At 40.3% G+C, this 14,591-nt stretch overlaps 1 protein-coding gene across 1 annotated transcript in view; it reads right to left on the minus strand.

Annotated features, from left to right (window-relative positions):
- The window catches only part of LOC122809319 (rho guanine nucleotide exchange factor 3-like), a 278,435-nt gene that overhangs the window by 107,953 nt on the left and 155,891 nt on the right, over window positions 1-14,591 (minus strand). Inside the window, exon 6 of the mRNA XM_044080719.1 lies at window positions 10,636-10,712. Coding sequence (XP_043936654.1) covers window positions 10,636-10,712 — 77 coding nt within the window. The remainder of the gene's footprint in view (window positions 1-10,635; window positions 10,713-14,591) is intronic.

Raw genomic sequence — 14,591 nt, forward strand, 5'->3', positions numbered from 1 at the left:
GAGAACTGAAGTCAGGTGACAAAAAGGGATGTCATGCTGCAAGTTTTCCAGCAGCAATATTTAAGATATTAATTTAAGAATTCTCTGAGAGAGTGACTGGGCATTTTGTATTTTGTCTTTGACCTAACAAAATCAGCTGGAAACATCCACTCACCACCTTTTGCACTTGCCTTGCTGTAAGTAAGTTTCTAGGGCATAGTAACTGTTTTAGATTCAAATAGGAATATAGTAAAAGTGTAGCTTACATATATTTTTTTATTTATCTGATACTGTCCTGCAATGTTGTTTGAAATATTTCCTGTGATTTTGAACTCTGATGTAATTGATTACTTGCTGAGTATTGTCTTGTTCTTTTATTATTTATTATTAAATACATTTAAACCTATCATTGTGGCTGATAATTGAGAGACAAATTTAAGCTCTGAAAGTACTTGCATATCTGTTTGGTGACACTGTACAGGCCAGTCCTAATAGCCTTGTCTCTTAGTCAAACTACCATTTGGCTTAATAGTAACATTACACAGCAGGCTTGGACACCCTTTGTTAAGGGCCTTAAAGTAGCTGATAAGTAGTGGCTGATGGCAGTGGAAACTACCTTATAATCTGGGCAAAAGGGGGCATAGCTAGTAAACTTATGTCAGCCTTTCCCAGGTGTGTGTGTGTGCGCATGTTTGTGTATAAATCAAATCTTAAAATGTGTGTGTGTCAGCTACTTGAGCAGGGACATGAAGCACTGGTTGGACAGAGAGGGTGCTGGATGTATTAGCTTGACCACTCAGCTGAGATCTCAACTTTATAGCTGTGCCAGTGGGGAGTCTTATTGGGGATCTGGAGAAAGAGGAAGAAACCAGCCCCAGACTGACTGTGGTCTCTGTGTGCTCTTAAGGGAAATTGCATTTTACTGTGTGTGTACTTGTCATCCACCCAGTGTGTATGTGTATGTGCATGTTCCCCACTATTGCCAAGGATGAGAATTGAGGCTCCATGATTACTGGGCCACGGCAGGGGCTTCACACTTGCCATGGTACAGCTATGTAGCCTCAGTACTATATTTCTTGGAAGCTTGCTGTTAAATTTTCCCTTTCAAATCCATTTTGTCCTATTACCCAGCTGATTATGAGGAAGCACACCCCGCAGATATTGAAATTCCCTTGGGTATCTTGCAAGAGAAACAGTTTGCCTTTTCAGGCTGTAAGTATATTGTCTTCAGGTGGGAAAGTTTCCTCTGTACCTGCATAAAACTTTGGAATTATCAGGACTGTTTGTAAGCTTCTGAGCAGTGCCAAAGTCTGCTCTTCAAATTTTCCCTTAGATCTGCTAGTTCTCTCCTCTCCTGCACTTTTACTAGCTTATTAGTCTAGCACTTTACCAGACTTCTTGTAGCAATTTTTGTTGCACACAAAAGTGCTATCAGCACTAAACATTCTACAAGGAAACAGTTCCAGTACTTATTATTAATGCCCAGCCCTCCAGGCATGTCTAAAGGTCAGTTCCCTGTGCTTTCTCCTATTAACCTGGTGAACTTGGGCATCCTGAGGCAATGTTGCAGCTGCCTTATGTACGCCGACAATCCTCTCCTCTTACCTCCCAACACTCAGACTTGCGAGCCATGCACTTATATATCCAAATTGGAAGCTACGCACTCTCCAGCCAAGACCGGAATATCTGGTCAAGAGGAGAAGATCAACACTTGCACCACACCACATGGAACACATTGCCCTCCAGAACACTCACCAGCACTGCCTTCACATAAAAACACAAACCACACATCCACTTTTGCAGAGGCTCTCAATAAAAATCTACCCAAACAGCAGGGACCTCCAAGGCAGAAATGCACTTGACCACCACAACACAACACTAATCATGAGACACATAACACTCTTAAACAGTGTGCCACTCAACCAAAGCCCATAAGGCAAAAAAGCATGCCCAACACACTAGTCATAGGTGACTCGATAGTGAGGCACACTGATGTCCCACTCACTAGGTTGAATAAGGTACATTCTGCTGATTGTGTTAATGAGGTTGAAGTCTCTGGAGCATGTGGTGCGGAGAGATTGGGATTTATTTAGATGTAGCATTTCTAACAGAGTTGGGTCAGACATGACTTTGTAAGTCAAGCAGAGACGACCTCCAAGTAGGCGATATGAGACAGAGAATAGTTGTTTTTTGAGTCTGTCCAAACAGGACAAGTGTTTAAGGAATAGGATCCTCTTTGTGAGGTACTTCTGCAGCCCCTCCAGTTGTTGCAGGTGTCTCATGAGGTACATGCCAAATGGGGCATTGTACTCAATGATTGGCCTAATGCGGAAAGAGTAGAGGGAGACAATGACCTCTTTCTTCCTTGATGCAAAACCCTTAGTAATGAGATGTGCCACATAGAAGGACTTTCTGACCACAGTGGCAATGTGGTGATCAAAAGAGAGGTTGCTATTAACCTGTGTTCCCAGATCTCTTATACTGCCTTCTGCATTCACTGGACTACCATCAATGTGGTAATTCATGGGAACCGGGTTTTTCACACTTTTTGTTGTTGAGCTTAAGGTCATGGTTCTGACACCAGTCGTTGGTCTCAGTGAGGCCATTCTGTAGGATGTCAACATCACTTGGGGAGTTAATAATAGCTCCCAACTTGCAACTGTCTGTGAACTTTGTCAGCCAGAGTCCCTTCATGTTGGCCTGGACTTCAGAGAAGTAGATACCAAACAGGAGAGGACCTAGGACCGAACCCTGTGGGACTCCACTCATGACTAGTCGGCATTCTGACTTAGAGTCAGCTACTTTCACATTGTGGGTTCTATCTGTGAGCCAGTTTGCAGCCCACCTAGTGATATAGGGGTTAATGCCTAGCTTAGTGAGTTTTTCTATGAATCCTTAGTGGAGAATGGTATCAAAGGCCTTGGCCAGATCAAGGTAGGCTGTATGAACCACCTTGCCTTCATCCACAGCTCTGGTGACTGACTCAAAGAAGCCGATCAAGTTGAGCAGGCATCATCTACCCTTCACAAAACCAAAATGTGTGGGATTCAGAGTTTGGAGATTCCCTATATCCTTGTTTATTAGGTCCATGATGATGCATTCCATAGCTTTGCATATCAGATTCATCAGGCTAATGAGGCGATAGTTCACAGGGTCTGTAGTCACTCCTCCTTTGTGGAGAAGGATGACTGTAGCAGTGCGCCATTCGGTAGGGACAAAGCCTGCAGTGAGGCTATGATTGAACAGGGCACACTGGTGAGGTGCCAGTTCACACTGTATTTCATGTAGAACACAGCCAGGGATATTGTCAGGTCCCATAGAAGCCATATTCTTGGCTTTGGACAGTGCTGTTTTGACCTGTGCAACAGTAGTACTGGGTGCCTGGCAATCTACTGGTATTGTTATTGGTCTTGGGTGGGGGGGGGGGATAAAGTTGGCACTGAATCTGTCGGCCAGTGTATTGGCAATATCTGTTGGCTTGGTATAGGAGATACCATTGTGTGGTATTGCCATGGAGATTCTTTACATAACTATAGAAGGCCTTGTGGTTGCCTTTACTGTCTGCTGCAGTTCTGTTTTCATAGCTAGCTTTTGAGGATTTGATGAGGGATCTCACCTTTTTACTGAGGCTGATAAGGGAGTTTTTCCAGTCATGGGACTTCATCTTATTCCACATCAGTTTCCTCCTTCTGTTGTAGAGTTTGTTTATGATAGGGGACCACCAGACTGGCTTTTATTTTTTGGAGGAGAGCATCTTGGTTCTATTGAGTATGGCGAGATCCATGCATTTGTGTATGTGTTTGTACGGTGCATTGGTGTATGATTCGGCAGTCATGCAACTATTCTCCATTTGCATGGGTGCTGTGAAGTTAGCCACCTCTGTTTTTAGAAGCCTAAAGTTAGCTTTGGAGAAGTTTGTCATGGTTGTTACCTTTGTGGGGGGGTGGGGTGGGGGGGTGGGAGGTATGTGAATTTTCAAGGTGATTAGTTTGTGGTTGGATCTAACCAGGGAGGAGATGACTATTGGTGTAGAGCAATGGTCGCCCATATTAGTAATGACCAGGTCAAGGATGTTGCTACCTCTAGTGGGGGTAAGAATGAGCTGGTCCAGGGCATTGGAATTAATGAACTCCAGGAAATGTTGGGCGAATGTATTGGTACATGAATAGTTTTCCCAGTTAATGGAGGGGTAGTTGAAGTTGCCCAGTATGAGTGTTAGGATGGACCCTAATATTCTCCAGGGTGCTTAGGAACATGGAGTGTGAGTCCTGGGACATGGTTGGGGACCTATAGCAGGCTACGACCTGAATCGCTGTCTCACCCAGTGTTAGCATGCGTTATCTGGTGGATCCTGGCACCTGACAGGCAGCTGACTATTACTTTCTCCTTATTCATTACTAATGGACAGACTCAAAAAACAACTATCCTCTGTCTCATATCGCCTACTTAGAGGCGATCTCTACATGACTTACAAAGCCATGTTTGACCCAGCTCTGTCAGAAATGCTACATCTAAATAAATCCCAATCTCTCCATACCACATGCTCCAGAGACTTCAACCTCATTACCACAATCAACAGAACATACTGGAGGGAAAGGTTCATAACCCAGAGACTGCCCATGCTATGGAATAGACTTCCCATACGTGTCAAGCAGAGCACCTTGCTGACCGTCTTCAAGATTAATCTTGATGAGTGGATGGGAAATAGAAACTTCACTCCGGGGATAACTCCAGTGGCTCTACTCAGCAGAGGCATTGGGAACTAAGGTTGGGTGGCACGATGCCAGGGTAATCCTATGCCTAGCTGTAGGATTACCCTGGCATGATGCCAGGGTAATTCTATGGCTAGGCTTGTAAAGGCCCCAGGGCCATTAGCCTAGTACACACCTATGAACCTATATACCTATGAATTCTGTATTGCCCTCTGAAAGTAACGTTGCAATGAACTGTCTTTAAACACCGCTCTGTTGCTGACTATTTCTCCTTAGATGAGTGTATGCCTGATCCAGATAGAACAGGCTTCTAGCTATTAATCTTAGCCTGCCTTTACCTATACTCCTTTTCTTTGAGAATGCTATTCTCTTTGACCCTTATTTGCTTTATTTAGCAATGTAGAACTATTTCTACTGAGTCCCACTCTTTATCTCTTTGACTTTGAGCATATCTTCTCTATTATACTCCACAACTCTGTACTTTTGTGCATTTACCCCTTTATTACCTTCTTGCCTTCCTTTCCCTTCACTTTTCTTCAGTTCCTGATATACGATGCTTCTAATTTGCTGATATGTCTTTTTCTGGTAAAGTCTATTTTACATCTGGTGTGAAAGATGTTTGCAGCAATTCTAATTTAGAAGAGAAACCCACCCTGTAAACCACTTCATTAAAATTAATTTCTTAGGGCTTACATCTAGTCAGTAAAACAGTCTGGTGTGAATTGTTGTATGACACACCTACACAGCACCCCTTTTCAAAAGTCAGAGTATATAGAAAGTGGGCTGTGAGAAGGTACGGTGCTTCTGAAGTAGATATATGTGGCTCATCTAGGTTTGTTGCTAAGTTGATGGGGAAAATATATGTGCAACCAATTCTTGCCTGTAGATGAGATTAGTCAACATGCTAGTGTCTATGCCTTTGGGTTCATTTATGTTTTCTTTTTTAAGATGGTTATGCTAGTGGTAGCTGCTTATTCCCATCCTCCTCCACCTGAACTGCTTAAGCACCTGAGCCACTATTCACACTTGGGTTGTCTGGGTCATGGGACTTTTTTCCTTTATGCCCCAGAGCATTAATACAGTTCCAGAGCATTAATGCAGTTAATGGGTTTAACTCAAACTTTTTTTCATGTCTGCTAACATTACCTATGTCTATCTGAGGGATTGTGATAGCTTGTTTTAAATATTAACATTTGAAGGCCTAATTATTATGGGGATATAGAGCAGCTTTGTGCAGTAGCTCATATAGTTACTGATTGTCTTATATAGTCTTCTATCATGTTACAACAATAGTTCAAAAGCAAACCAAAGCACTTTCCATATGTGTTCCTCCGATGATATCTTTTTTCATGTCTCTTTCTAATTTGGATTTCACATATGCAGAAAGGCTGGATAAAGCTAGATATCTTGTATTGTCATTATCTTTACAGCGTAAAACGAAACTGATTTCGGTTAACACAAACACTTTAACTGAAAATGTGGTCAATAAATACATTGTTTATCTGAGGTGGGAACCTGTGAGATCCCCAATGTAATAAAGTATATCACAGTATTTATCTGGGTCCACTAAAGTGTGTCAGATAATTCAGTGGCTCACAACAAATGGAAAAGTGTCATATCCCAATAAATGGAAGAATGACCCCAGCAACAGAGAGTGAAACTTTAGCTGGCACAATTATTATTTTGTGAATCATTTCTGATAAATTAAATTTAACAGATCTCCACAGCTGGCATACCTGAATTGGTCAGTACAATTTTTGTTATTAAATGCTAGCGAACCTATATAATTCTTATTTGGAAATGGTAAAACTGTATGTTTCTTATGTCCTTTGTAAAGTAATTTGTTGCTCAAAGTATTGCAAAATGCATGTTATGTGCATAAAAGTTAGTGTTCAAAGCATTGGAACATAATAACTAAACATAATGTATGTAAGTTTTATATGTGGTGCCTACATATTAGGCATCCTTGTACTGAGGAAACAAAAATAACTGTGCACACCTTGAGCAATACAGAGGTGATTGCTCACTAAATAATAAAATTGGACAATTTAATGGTTATATTCAACAGCTAAAGCTGTATTGCTTATATTATAGTTCAAGTCACCTTAAGTTTAGGTATTCCTTCTAGTTTGTTAAAGGTGGAATTTTTTTACTTATATATTTTGCTGAGGAAACACTCAGGTATTGAGGTGGGTATATTGTGCTAGATGGGGACTAGTGGTATGGTTATGGGAACTTTGGTAACACCTGGATGCAGGGCATGTGGGTAGACAGGAAGACTCACATAGAAGGTGAGGGGGCTCAGGATGATGGTGTGGGAAATGGGTGTTTGGGAAAGTGGAAGTGATACATCTCAGGAATTCAGGAGGAATTTGAAATCAGGTAGTCAGAGTGTTGAAAAGGGGGATTTGGATAGAGATTCAGAGTTCTTATAAGGAAATAAGTGTTTTGGGCTGGTAAAAGAATAGACAAGAGACAGAAAATTAAAGGAAAGTAGTGGACAGGTAGAAAATGGTCAGAAGGAACCAGAACAGGGGAGGAAGGCAGGGGATTGGTAAAGAAGAACAGACAGGAACCAAAACAGGGAAGGAAGGCAGGGTAAAGGTAGAGAATGACAAGAAGGAATCAGTACTGCAGAGGACACTAAGAAAAGAAGGCAGCCACAGTATACCCATTATGGGACTACAGTAGAGAAGGATTAACAGTTATGGGGGGGGGGCAGGACAGGGGGATAAGAGGGACTCAGATGAGAGACAGCCATGAGGGAGGCCTTATGAGTATGGGGGCGGGGTTGGAAAAGTCATCTGATGCATTTCAAGGAGGAAGGTATATTGAAGGGACAGCATAGGGAGGCAGAGGTGGGGCAACTGAAGAGGGAAGGGGAGCAAGAAGGTAGAGCACAGACATGAAGCAGAGACAGGAGAAGGACAGCAGGTCTATGGCAGGGGCAGGGAAGAGGTTTTGGTGACAGGAAATTCAGTCCCTAAAAGGATTAAGACCCTAGACAATGGAAGCAGAGGAAACCAGGTTATAGAGAATCTAGTCTGTGGACTCATTCTTAATGCAACTTGGAGGCAATGACTAAGTCGATCACCAAAGGGTCAGGTTAGATGTATGTTACAGTGTACTTTGACAGCAAGGACTTGTAAGGGGAAACAGATGAGGTGGTAGTAAACAGAACAAGGGTGATATCTAAGGGATGCTGGCAAAGGAGGCTGGAGGTAGCATTCTGAGGTATACTATCTCTGGTTGCAGTCAGCACAATGAAAAGGTATAGAACTATGGAACATAATGACTGCCTCTGCAGTGGGCAAAGAAAAATGGTTCTGGGCTTGTAGAGGAATGAATGAAAACTTGCTGGAGAGAGCAGTTGTGCATCAGAGATAGGCTCTGCCTTAGTTTATCTGGGACAACAATGTTCACAGCTACAGCCATCTCCTTGAAGCAGAGTGATAAAGCCCTGGCTACATTAAATAGCAACGTGAGTGCTAGTAGGAGCTTGTGTTTGATGATGGAGGTGAGTAATCATTGCCAGCTTACTCATCTTTGGGTAGGGAGGCTGCTTTGAATCACCACATAAGCAATAGCTAGCGGGAGCACTAGGTGCTCACTCCATGGAGCTTGAACCTAGTGAGCTTGTGCTGCTGTGTGCTAGTCTTACAGTAAGCTAAGATGAAGTCAGTGTGTGGAGGCACAGTTCTCTCAGGAGGCAGCTATACTGGAGCTCAGAAGAGCCACCACAGGGAAGAGGAGTGCTATATTGAGAGAGAAGATAGATCTCTTCGCAAGAACAGCAATATGCTCCACTCCATAGCACCTGACACTCATCATGGAGAAGATAAGTTGACTGGGAGTTTCCTGGCAGGAGTGAATGGGTCCTAGGCTCTTATCCAGGGATCACTGGCTCTCACTACTGCAGAAACAATGCTCCAAGCTGAAGTTGTGAAGTGAAAAGGTAATTCTTGATGAATGTATCTTTAAACTACGATGACACCTCTGTGTGGTTGACAGCAGAGGAAGAGTAGGATGGCAATGACAAAGGCACTGATATGGACATTTTGGAAGACAGAATATGTGAGGCTGGGGGGAAATCAAACTTGAGTTAAGGGACTTGATCTAATTAACATGGTGACTCTGTTAGGGGAAAGACACAGGGACAGAGTACTCATAGCTATGAACAAAGGTTTTAAAGAAGAGCCAAAAGGATTAAAAAAGATGAGGAAACCAGTACTGCTACCTATGAACATGAAGTTAGAAACTGGAGCAAAAGAGATAATATAGAAATTATGGAGGTGACTAATCATTGCCAACTCACCCATCTTTGGGTAGGGAGGCTGCACTGAATCACCATATAAGTGATAGCTAGCTGGAGCATTAGGTGGTCACTCCACAGGGCTTGAGCCTAGTGAGCCCGTGCACCTGACGTGGGCCAATTTGCTGTTCCTGTGAAGAGGAACAAAAGGGTATAAATGGTGCAGTACAAGAAGGTTAGCTGAAACGCAACAAAGGAGGTGAGGGCAGCAAAGCTACAATTCAAAATGAGGTAGCAAAGCAGATCATGGAATGCAACAAAGATTGTTTTAGGTATACTACAGAAAGAAGGAAATGGAAGGGAATTCTGTCTAGGCTGAGTAAGGAATAACAGGATCACATGAGACCAGGAAGGAGCAGGGTGCTGAACTAATACTTTATCCCAGTTTCTATGAAAGAAGGGACGCAGCAGGGTGACAAGCTAGATGTAATTAAGACAAGATGGGGAGAGCAGTCTGTGGACATGAGAACAGACAAGGAGGAGGTAGAAAGGATACTGTGGTTAGTTATCCTAAGGGAAGACAATGCATGTGGACTAATAGGACTCAAAAAGATAAAAGAACATGATATGGATGCACAAAAATCAAGTCTAGGAGACATAAAAGGACTACACAAAACAGAAACACAGCAGGAAGGAGGAGGAGGTATAGGTCTGTGAAAGTACTTCTTCACTGAGTGTGCCTTGGACTCAGTGGAAACATTTAGGAAGGCAGGGGACAGGGTAAGGAAAAGGGAAAAGTAAAAGGAGGGAGGGATTGATGGCAGATAGAATGTTAAAATTAATTAAAAGAGCAGATTACATGGGGTAACTGTCTACTTCTGCCCTCACACAAATGTACTGTAAATCAAGAATCTATGTAGTTCTAGGACGCATGTGCCTTTTAATATTTAAGCCACATATTAAAAAGTAGGCACTTTCCGTTCTCCTTAGTTATTTTGTGTGTGCCAAGTCATTTATTATTCAAAACATTTCTCTAAGGTGTATAAACTCTTGCCATTAGTTTCAATATTATATTTCTGAAGTATAATAAGTTGTCTGGATTTGCAGCCATAATAACACGTATATTTGTGTCCAACATTAACTGAGGCCAGTCTGTGTGCATATATGCTTGTGTATTTGTATGTAGGCATGTGTGTATGTGCATATCCATCTGTGTACCTGTCTACTGAATGCTACTGTGTTACTGGCAGGACTAAATGAGAGGCATACACTGATCCAGTTCACTAATGATTACTGAAGGCCAATGGGAGGCCCATCACATAGATAAGTACTGTTTCCTTCCAGTCACTCACTAAAGAAAGGAAATAACTAATTGCAAAGGTTCATAATCTTCCACTTTAGATTTACTACTACATTGTACTTTTACAACTTCTGAAGAAGAAAGATTAGTGCTTATAATTAACTTTATAATAACAATGTCAACGTTTTTTATTAACTGATGAGTAATTTTAACATTTCAAGTATATTTTAGAGATATTCTTTGTTGTCTATTTTTATACAGTTTTCATATTTGCTTCTTTTGTATATGTACACTCTTCATTTCTCCCTTTTTGTCCTTTTGGCCTATTTCTACTTTCTTTGTACTGCACACAATTTTGATTACTTCATTTTAAACCACATGACAAACCATACCCAGTCCACAAGAGTGGGGCCTACTTCATCGACTGTTCCATCCTCTCTTCGCACCTTCTGAAGTCGATTTAAGAGATCTAGAACATAAAAAAGACAAAAAAAAATGTTAAAAGAATAAAAGATGAAGCCAGATTAAGCTTGTGGTTTTCTTTGTGAAAGGGGTGTGTACAAGTGAAGGTTGTGGTTGATTGAGCATATCCTGGTGTCAAAAGCTATCCAAATAACAAACTTTTCAGAAAACAGTAAATGCTTCGGCTGCAGTGACCCCATTTAACAATGATATATACAGCTACAGGAAACACAGTTGAACCTTTATGGGTGGCCAGACATTTCAGCAGTTGGTAAAATAACATGCTGAGACTCACTCCCACAGCTGTAATGCTCATTTTTAACCTGTTTCATTTGTGCACGAGTGCCACTGACTTATAAGAACATGATAGCTCAGTTAAAAATGAGATTTCTTCTGAGCTGTCCACCTTTCAGCACACACATATATGAACTTTAGTTCCAGTACTAAAGGAAACATACAATCAAATAAATACTGATATGCAGTATTATATCAGATCTGAAGAAAATAAATACATAAATAAATACAACCATTCACTGTTTTCTCAGCTGTGCCATAATATATGTGTCTTTAAAAACTAGATTCTTTAGTAGTCATAATATGCTGGTGGTTACTAAGTGTACTCTTCTGTCTCCAAACAGCTACTGAACATCTTGCTGTGCCTCAATTTAAGTTTTGTCAGGTCTTGTAAACTCTGCATTCGATATCTAGTGTCAATGACACTCTCACATTCAGCTAAAGATTACCTCTCCTACCAGTCTGTGTTTGAGCAACACAAGAGTTACATACTTGCCATACTGAAAGTCCTTCTTTGTTAACCTTTAGTACTAATGCCACAGGCATTGAGAATGCTTAGCTGATTAAAATTTCCCAGGTTACCCGCAAATGTTCCCTTCCCATAAAGAATCACTCATCTTTCAGTCCCTAGTTATCACGTTTTGCTTAGGAAATAAGGAAAAAGGCAAATAAGAGAAAACACAACCCAGACAAGACACACCAGGGGCAGGGAATGGGGTGGGGTGGGTGAATGTTATACTGCCGAAGGTAGACCTTCTCATAGATCTGTGATCATGGTAAGTAGAAAATGTTAATATCCATCTACAGTAACCTTTACAGTACATTCTCTAGCTAAATCCTTCCGAGAGGCCATCACTGTGGGACCCTGTCATGGATGACAGTTATCTCCCCAAAAAACAGACTTGGTCCTGGAAATAATATTCACCTTATACTGCTTCACAAATACATTTGTGACAGACTTTTATATAATACAATAACTATCTGGAAAAGTTCAGCATAAAAATGTTTTTACCTTGTCTAGCCATGAAGAAAAATAACTGCTCATAATTGTAGGAAGATTTGGTTTTGCTTATACAAACAATTAAGTTTATGGATATCCATAGAATGCTGGAAATATTCACCAGAGTTAAATATTCAGGGATAAAGAGTGGCATATCTATAGATTCAGTTCAGATTTTATTTTTTTGGTGATATCTGAAAAGAAAACCACATTTGTTTTAAGTGGCATCCTTTCTTTATAGAAAATGAGGTTAGGAGGCTTGAGTAAAAGAGTTTGTAGTTTAGATATCCACATGGCAGAAGTGATAGCCACCGGAAAGGATTTTACAGGACAGTAACTACATGTCAGTAAAGGTAGCAGGTTCAAAGGATGCTAGGATATTCTCAAACATAAAATAAATATCCTAAGGACTGACAGGATCTGGAATGGGGGAGGCTAAGAAAAAAGGTACTGCAAAAAGGCCTTACATGTTTTTAAAATAAATACAGATAAGGAGTTTGGAACAGAACAAAGTTGGAAATCACTGGCAAACTGCCTAATAGTAGAGTATTAGAGTTCAAATTCATAGAGGTTAGATGGAAAAATATAGGGTTCTCTGTCTTTATTGTCAGCACAAAGAAGAAAACAGGTCCACTTATCTCAGTAAACATTTAGGCACAAGACCAGTGAGAAAAAGAAATAAAGGAAAATTCCTTCCTAGAGAAGCATCGATTTTCAGCTGTCAAGGAAAGTAGAAAAGCCAGGCCATCAAAGTGAAAGAGGTAAGGTCTTGGGGAGATTTGCTTGTGGGAAGAGACAACAGCATCTTTAAATGGCGCACATGAATGGGATTCTGAAGAAGAAAGGCAAGACTCACAAAGGAAAAAATCATGCTTTCTTGAGCTATAAGGAAGCAATCAGAATGACAGTGGTCCTGAGGAGTTTGACCTTCTAGATGAAATTTATCATTGCAGGAAATGGGTGCAAATTCTAAAGGATTTCATCTGGTTGTTTCTAAACCAGGTTTTTCCTGACTAGACTCAGAAAAGAGAATGTATTCAGCCCTAATCCTTACTAAACAAACACAGTTTTAAAAGACTTTTCTCTCTGTAAAGCTTATCATGATTTCCAAATCCATGCGCACTGATCTTGCACTGTCACTAAAAATTATAAAAAATGCTGTATTGGCGTGGTAATGTTTGTGCAGTGTTTATTCTTTTTTTTTGTAATAACTCTTCTACCTACAAAAGATATCTATAGTTACTTATTTAATTATTTTATCTAAGAACTTACACTTTCTTAGTACTCAGCTAGTGTTAAAGAATAGAAAGAGAACTTCATGTAATCTCAGCTGAGCAAACAATGATTTGATTTTTTTCTTCAGATTTTGAATATTGCATATCAGTGTCTGTCATGTTTTTGCAACTGCACATGTAACTGCCCATGTATATATGCAACACACACGCACAAACACAAGCACGCATGATATGCATGCAAATAGCACTCATGCAAACACATGCACACACATAAAGAACAACTGCAACTATACACCTGGACTCCTACACATTTGGATTGAGAATGTTCTGTTTCTTTAGTTCTTTTGTTTCACTGGAATGATGCCAACATTAAGATACATTTTCTCATTTTCTATGCATTCTTATCTAAGTAATGAAGAGCTGGATTAAATGTTACATCGTATAAACAATACTGTATAAAAGTACAGATTTCTATGTAAAATAAGAACTACTCAATCTTCAAAATATGCCTTTATTCCTGCCTAAAGGATGAGCTGCAAATTTTAGGTAACAAATAAGGGCATGTCTTTCTACCCTTAAATCAACTGCTCTAAATCTGACCCATAGGTTTTTATTTCCCTCATTGATTTGATATTGTAACTTCTCTTTTACAACTAAAATTGTTTAGAGTTGTCATTGTATAAGCACAATTTTTATGAATGTTATATCAATTATTGACTGCATTGTAATGTTTAATTGAAAGCTGTTTAATAAAATGAGTTTGCACTTAAAAAAATTCTCAGAAAGTCTGTTTCCTGAGTCAGCCCCCCCCCCTGTTTTGACTTAACTATGAGCCATCACACCTCCTAGTTATCAAACTGTGTGTTTTAGCTGTCCCATAATTATTTTAAAAAAAATACCCGTTTCCTATCTAACTCTTTGCTAATTGTTATGTGGTACTTAAAAGTTTTTTTGTTAAGCCCCTATCTAACCATACTCAACAGTATACATGCAAGAATCCATTCTGAAATCTTGACTGACAAGACACCAAGGAACCACATTGCCAATGTGGGGAACGGTTCCCTCTTCCCAAATGTATATATTCCATCTTCACTGTGAAACAAACATGATGAAGAAAGCCATCTTACAAAATAACATCACTGGTGATTTTGTGTGGAAAATAGTTATTGGTGTTCTTTAACTGCCTTGTGATTCAGGCAATTGATGCTCAAGGAAACTAATTTTAAGCACCCATAGATATTCATATGGAAGCATTTAGTCTCACTTTATCTTTTTAGCTTTTGCTACAGAATCTCTTCCCTTTAATAAAAATCTTCCTTAGAAATGCCTCAGATGTCCTTATGCCACTAGGACTGTA

The sequence above is a fragment of the Protopterus annectens genome, chromosome 8.part0 (genome assembly GCF_019279795.1).
Source record: "Protopterus annectens isolate FY-2018-M chromosome 8.part0, PAN1.0, whole genome shotgun sequence".
Lineage (NCBI taxonomy): Eukaryota > Metazoa > Chordata > Ceratodontiformes > Protopteridae > Protopterus > Protopterus annectens.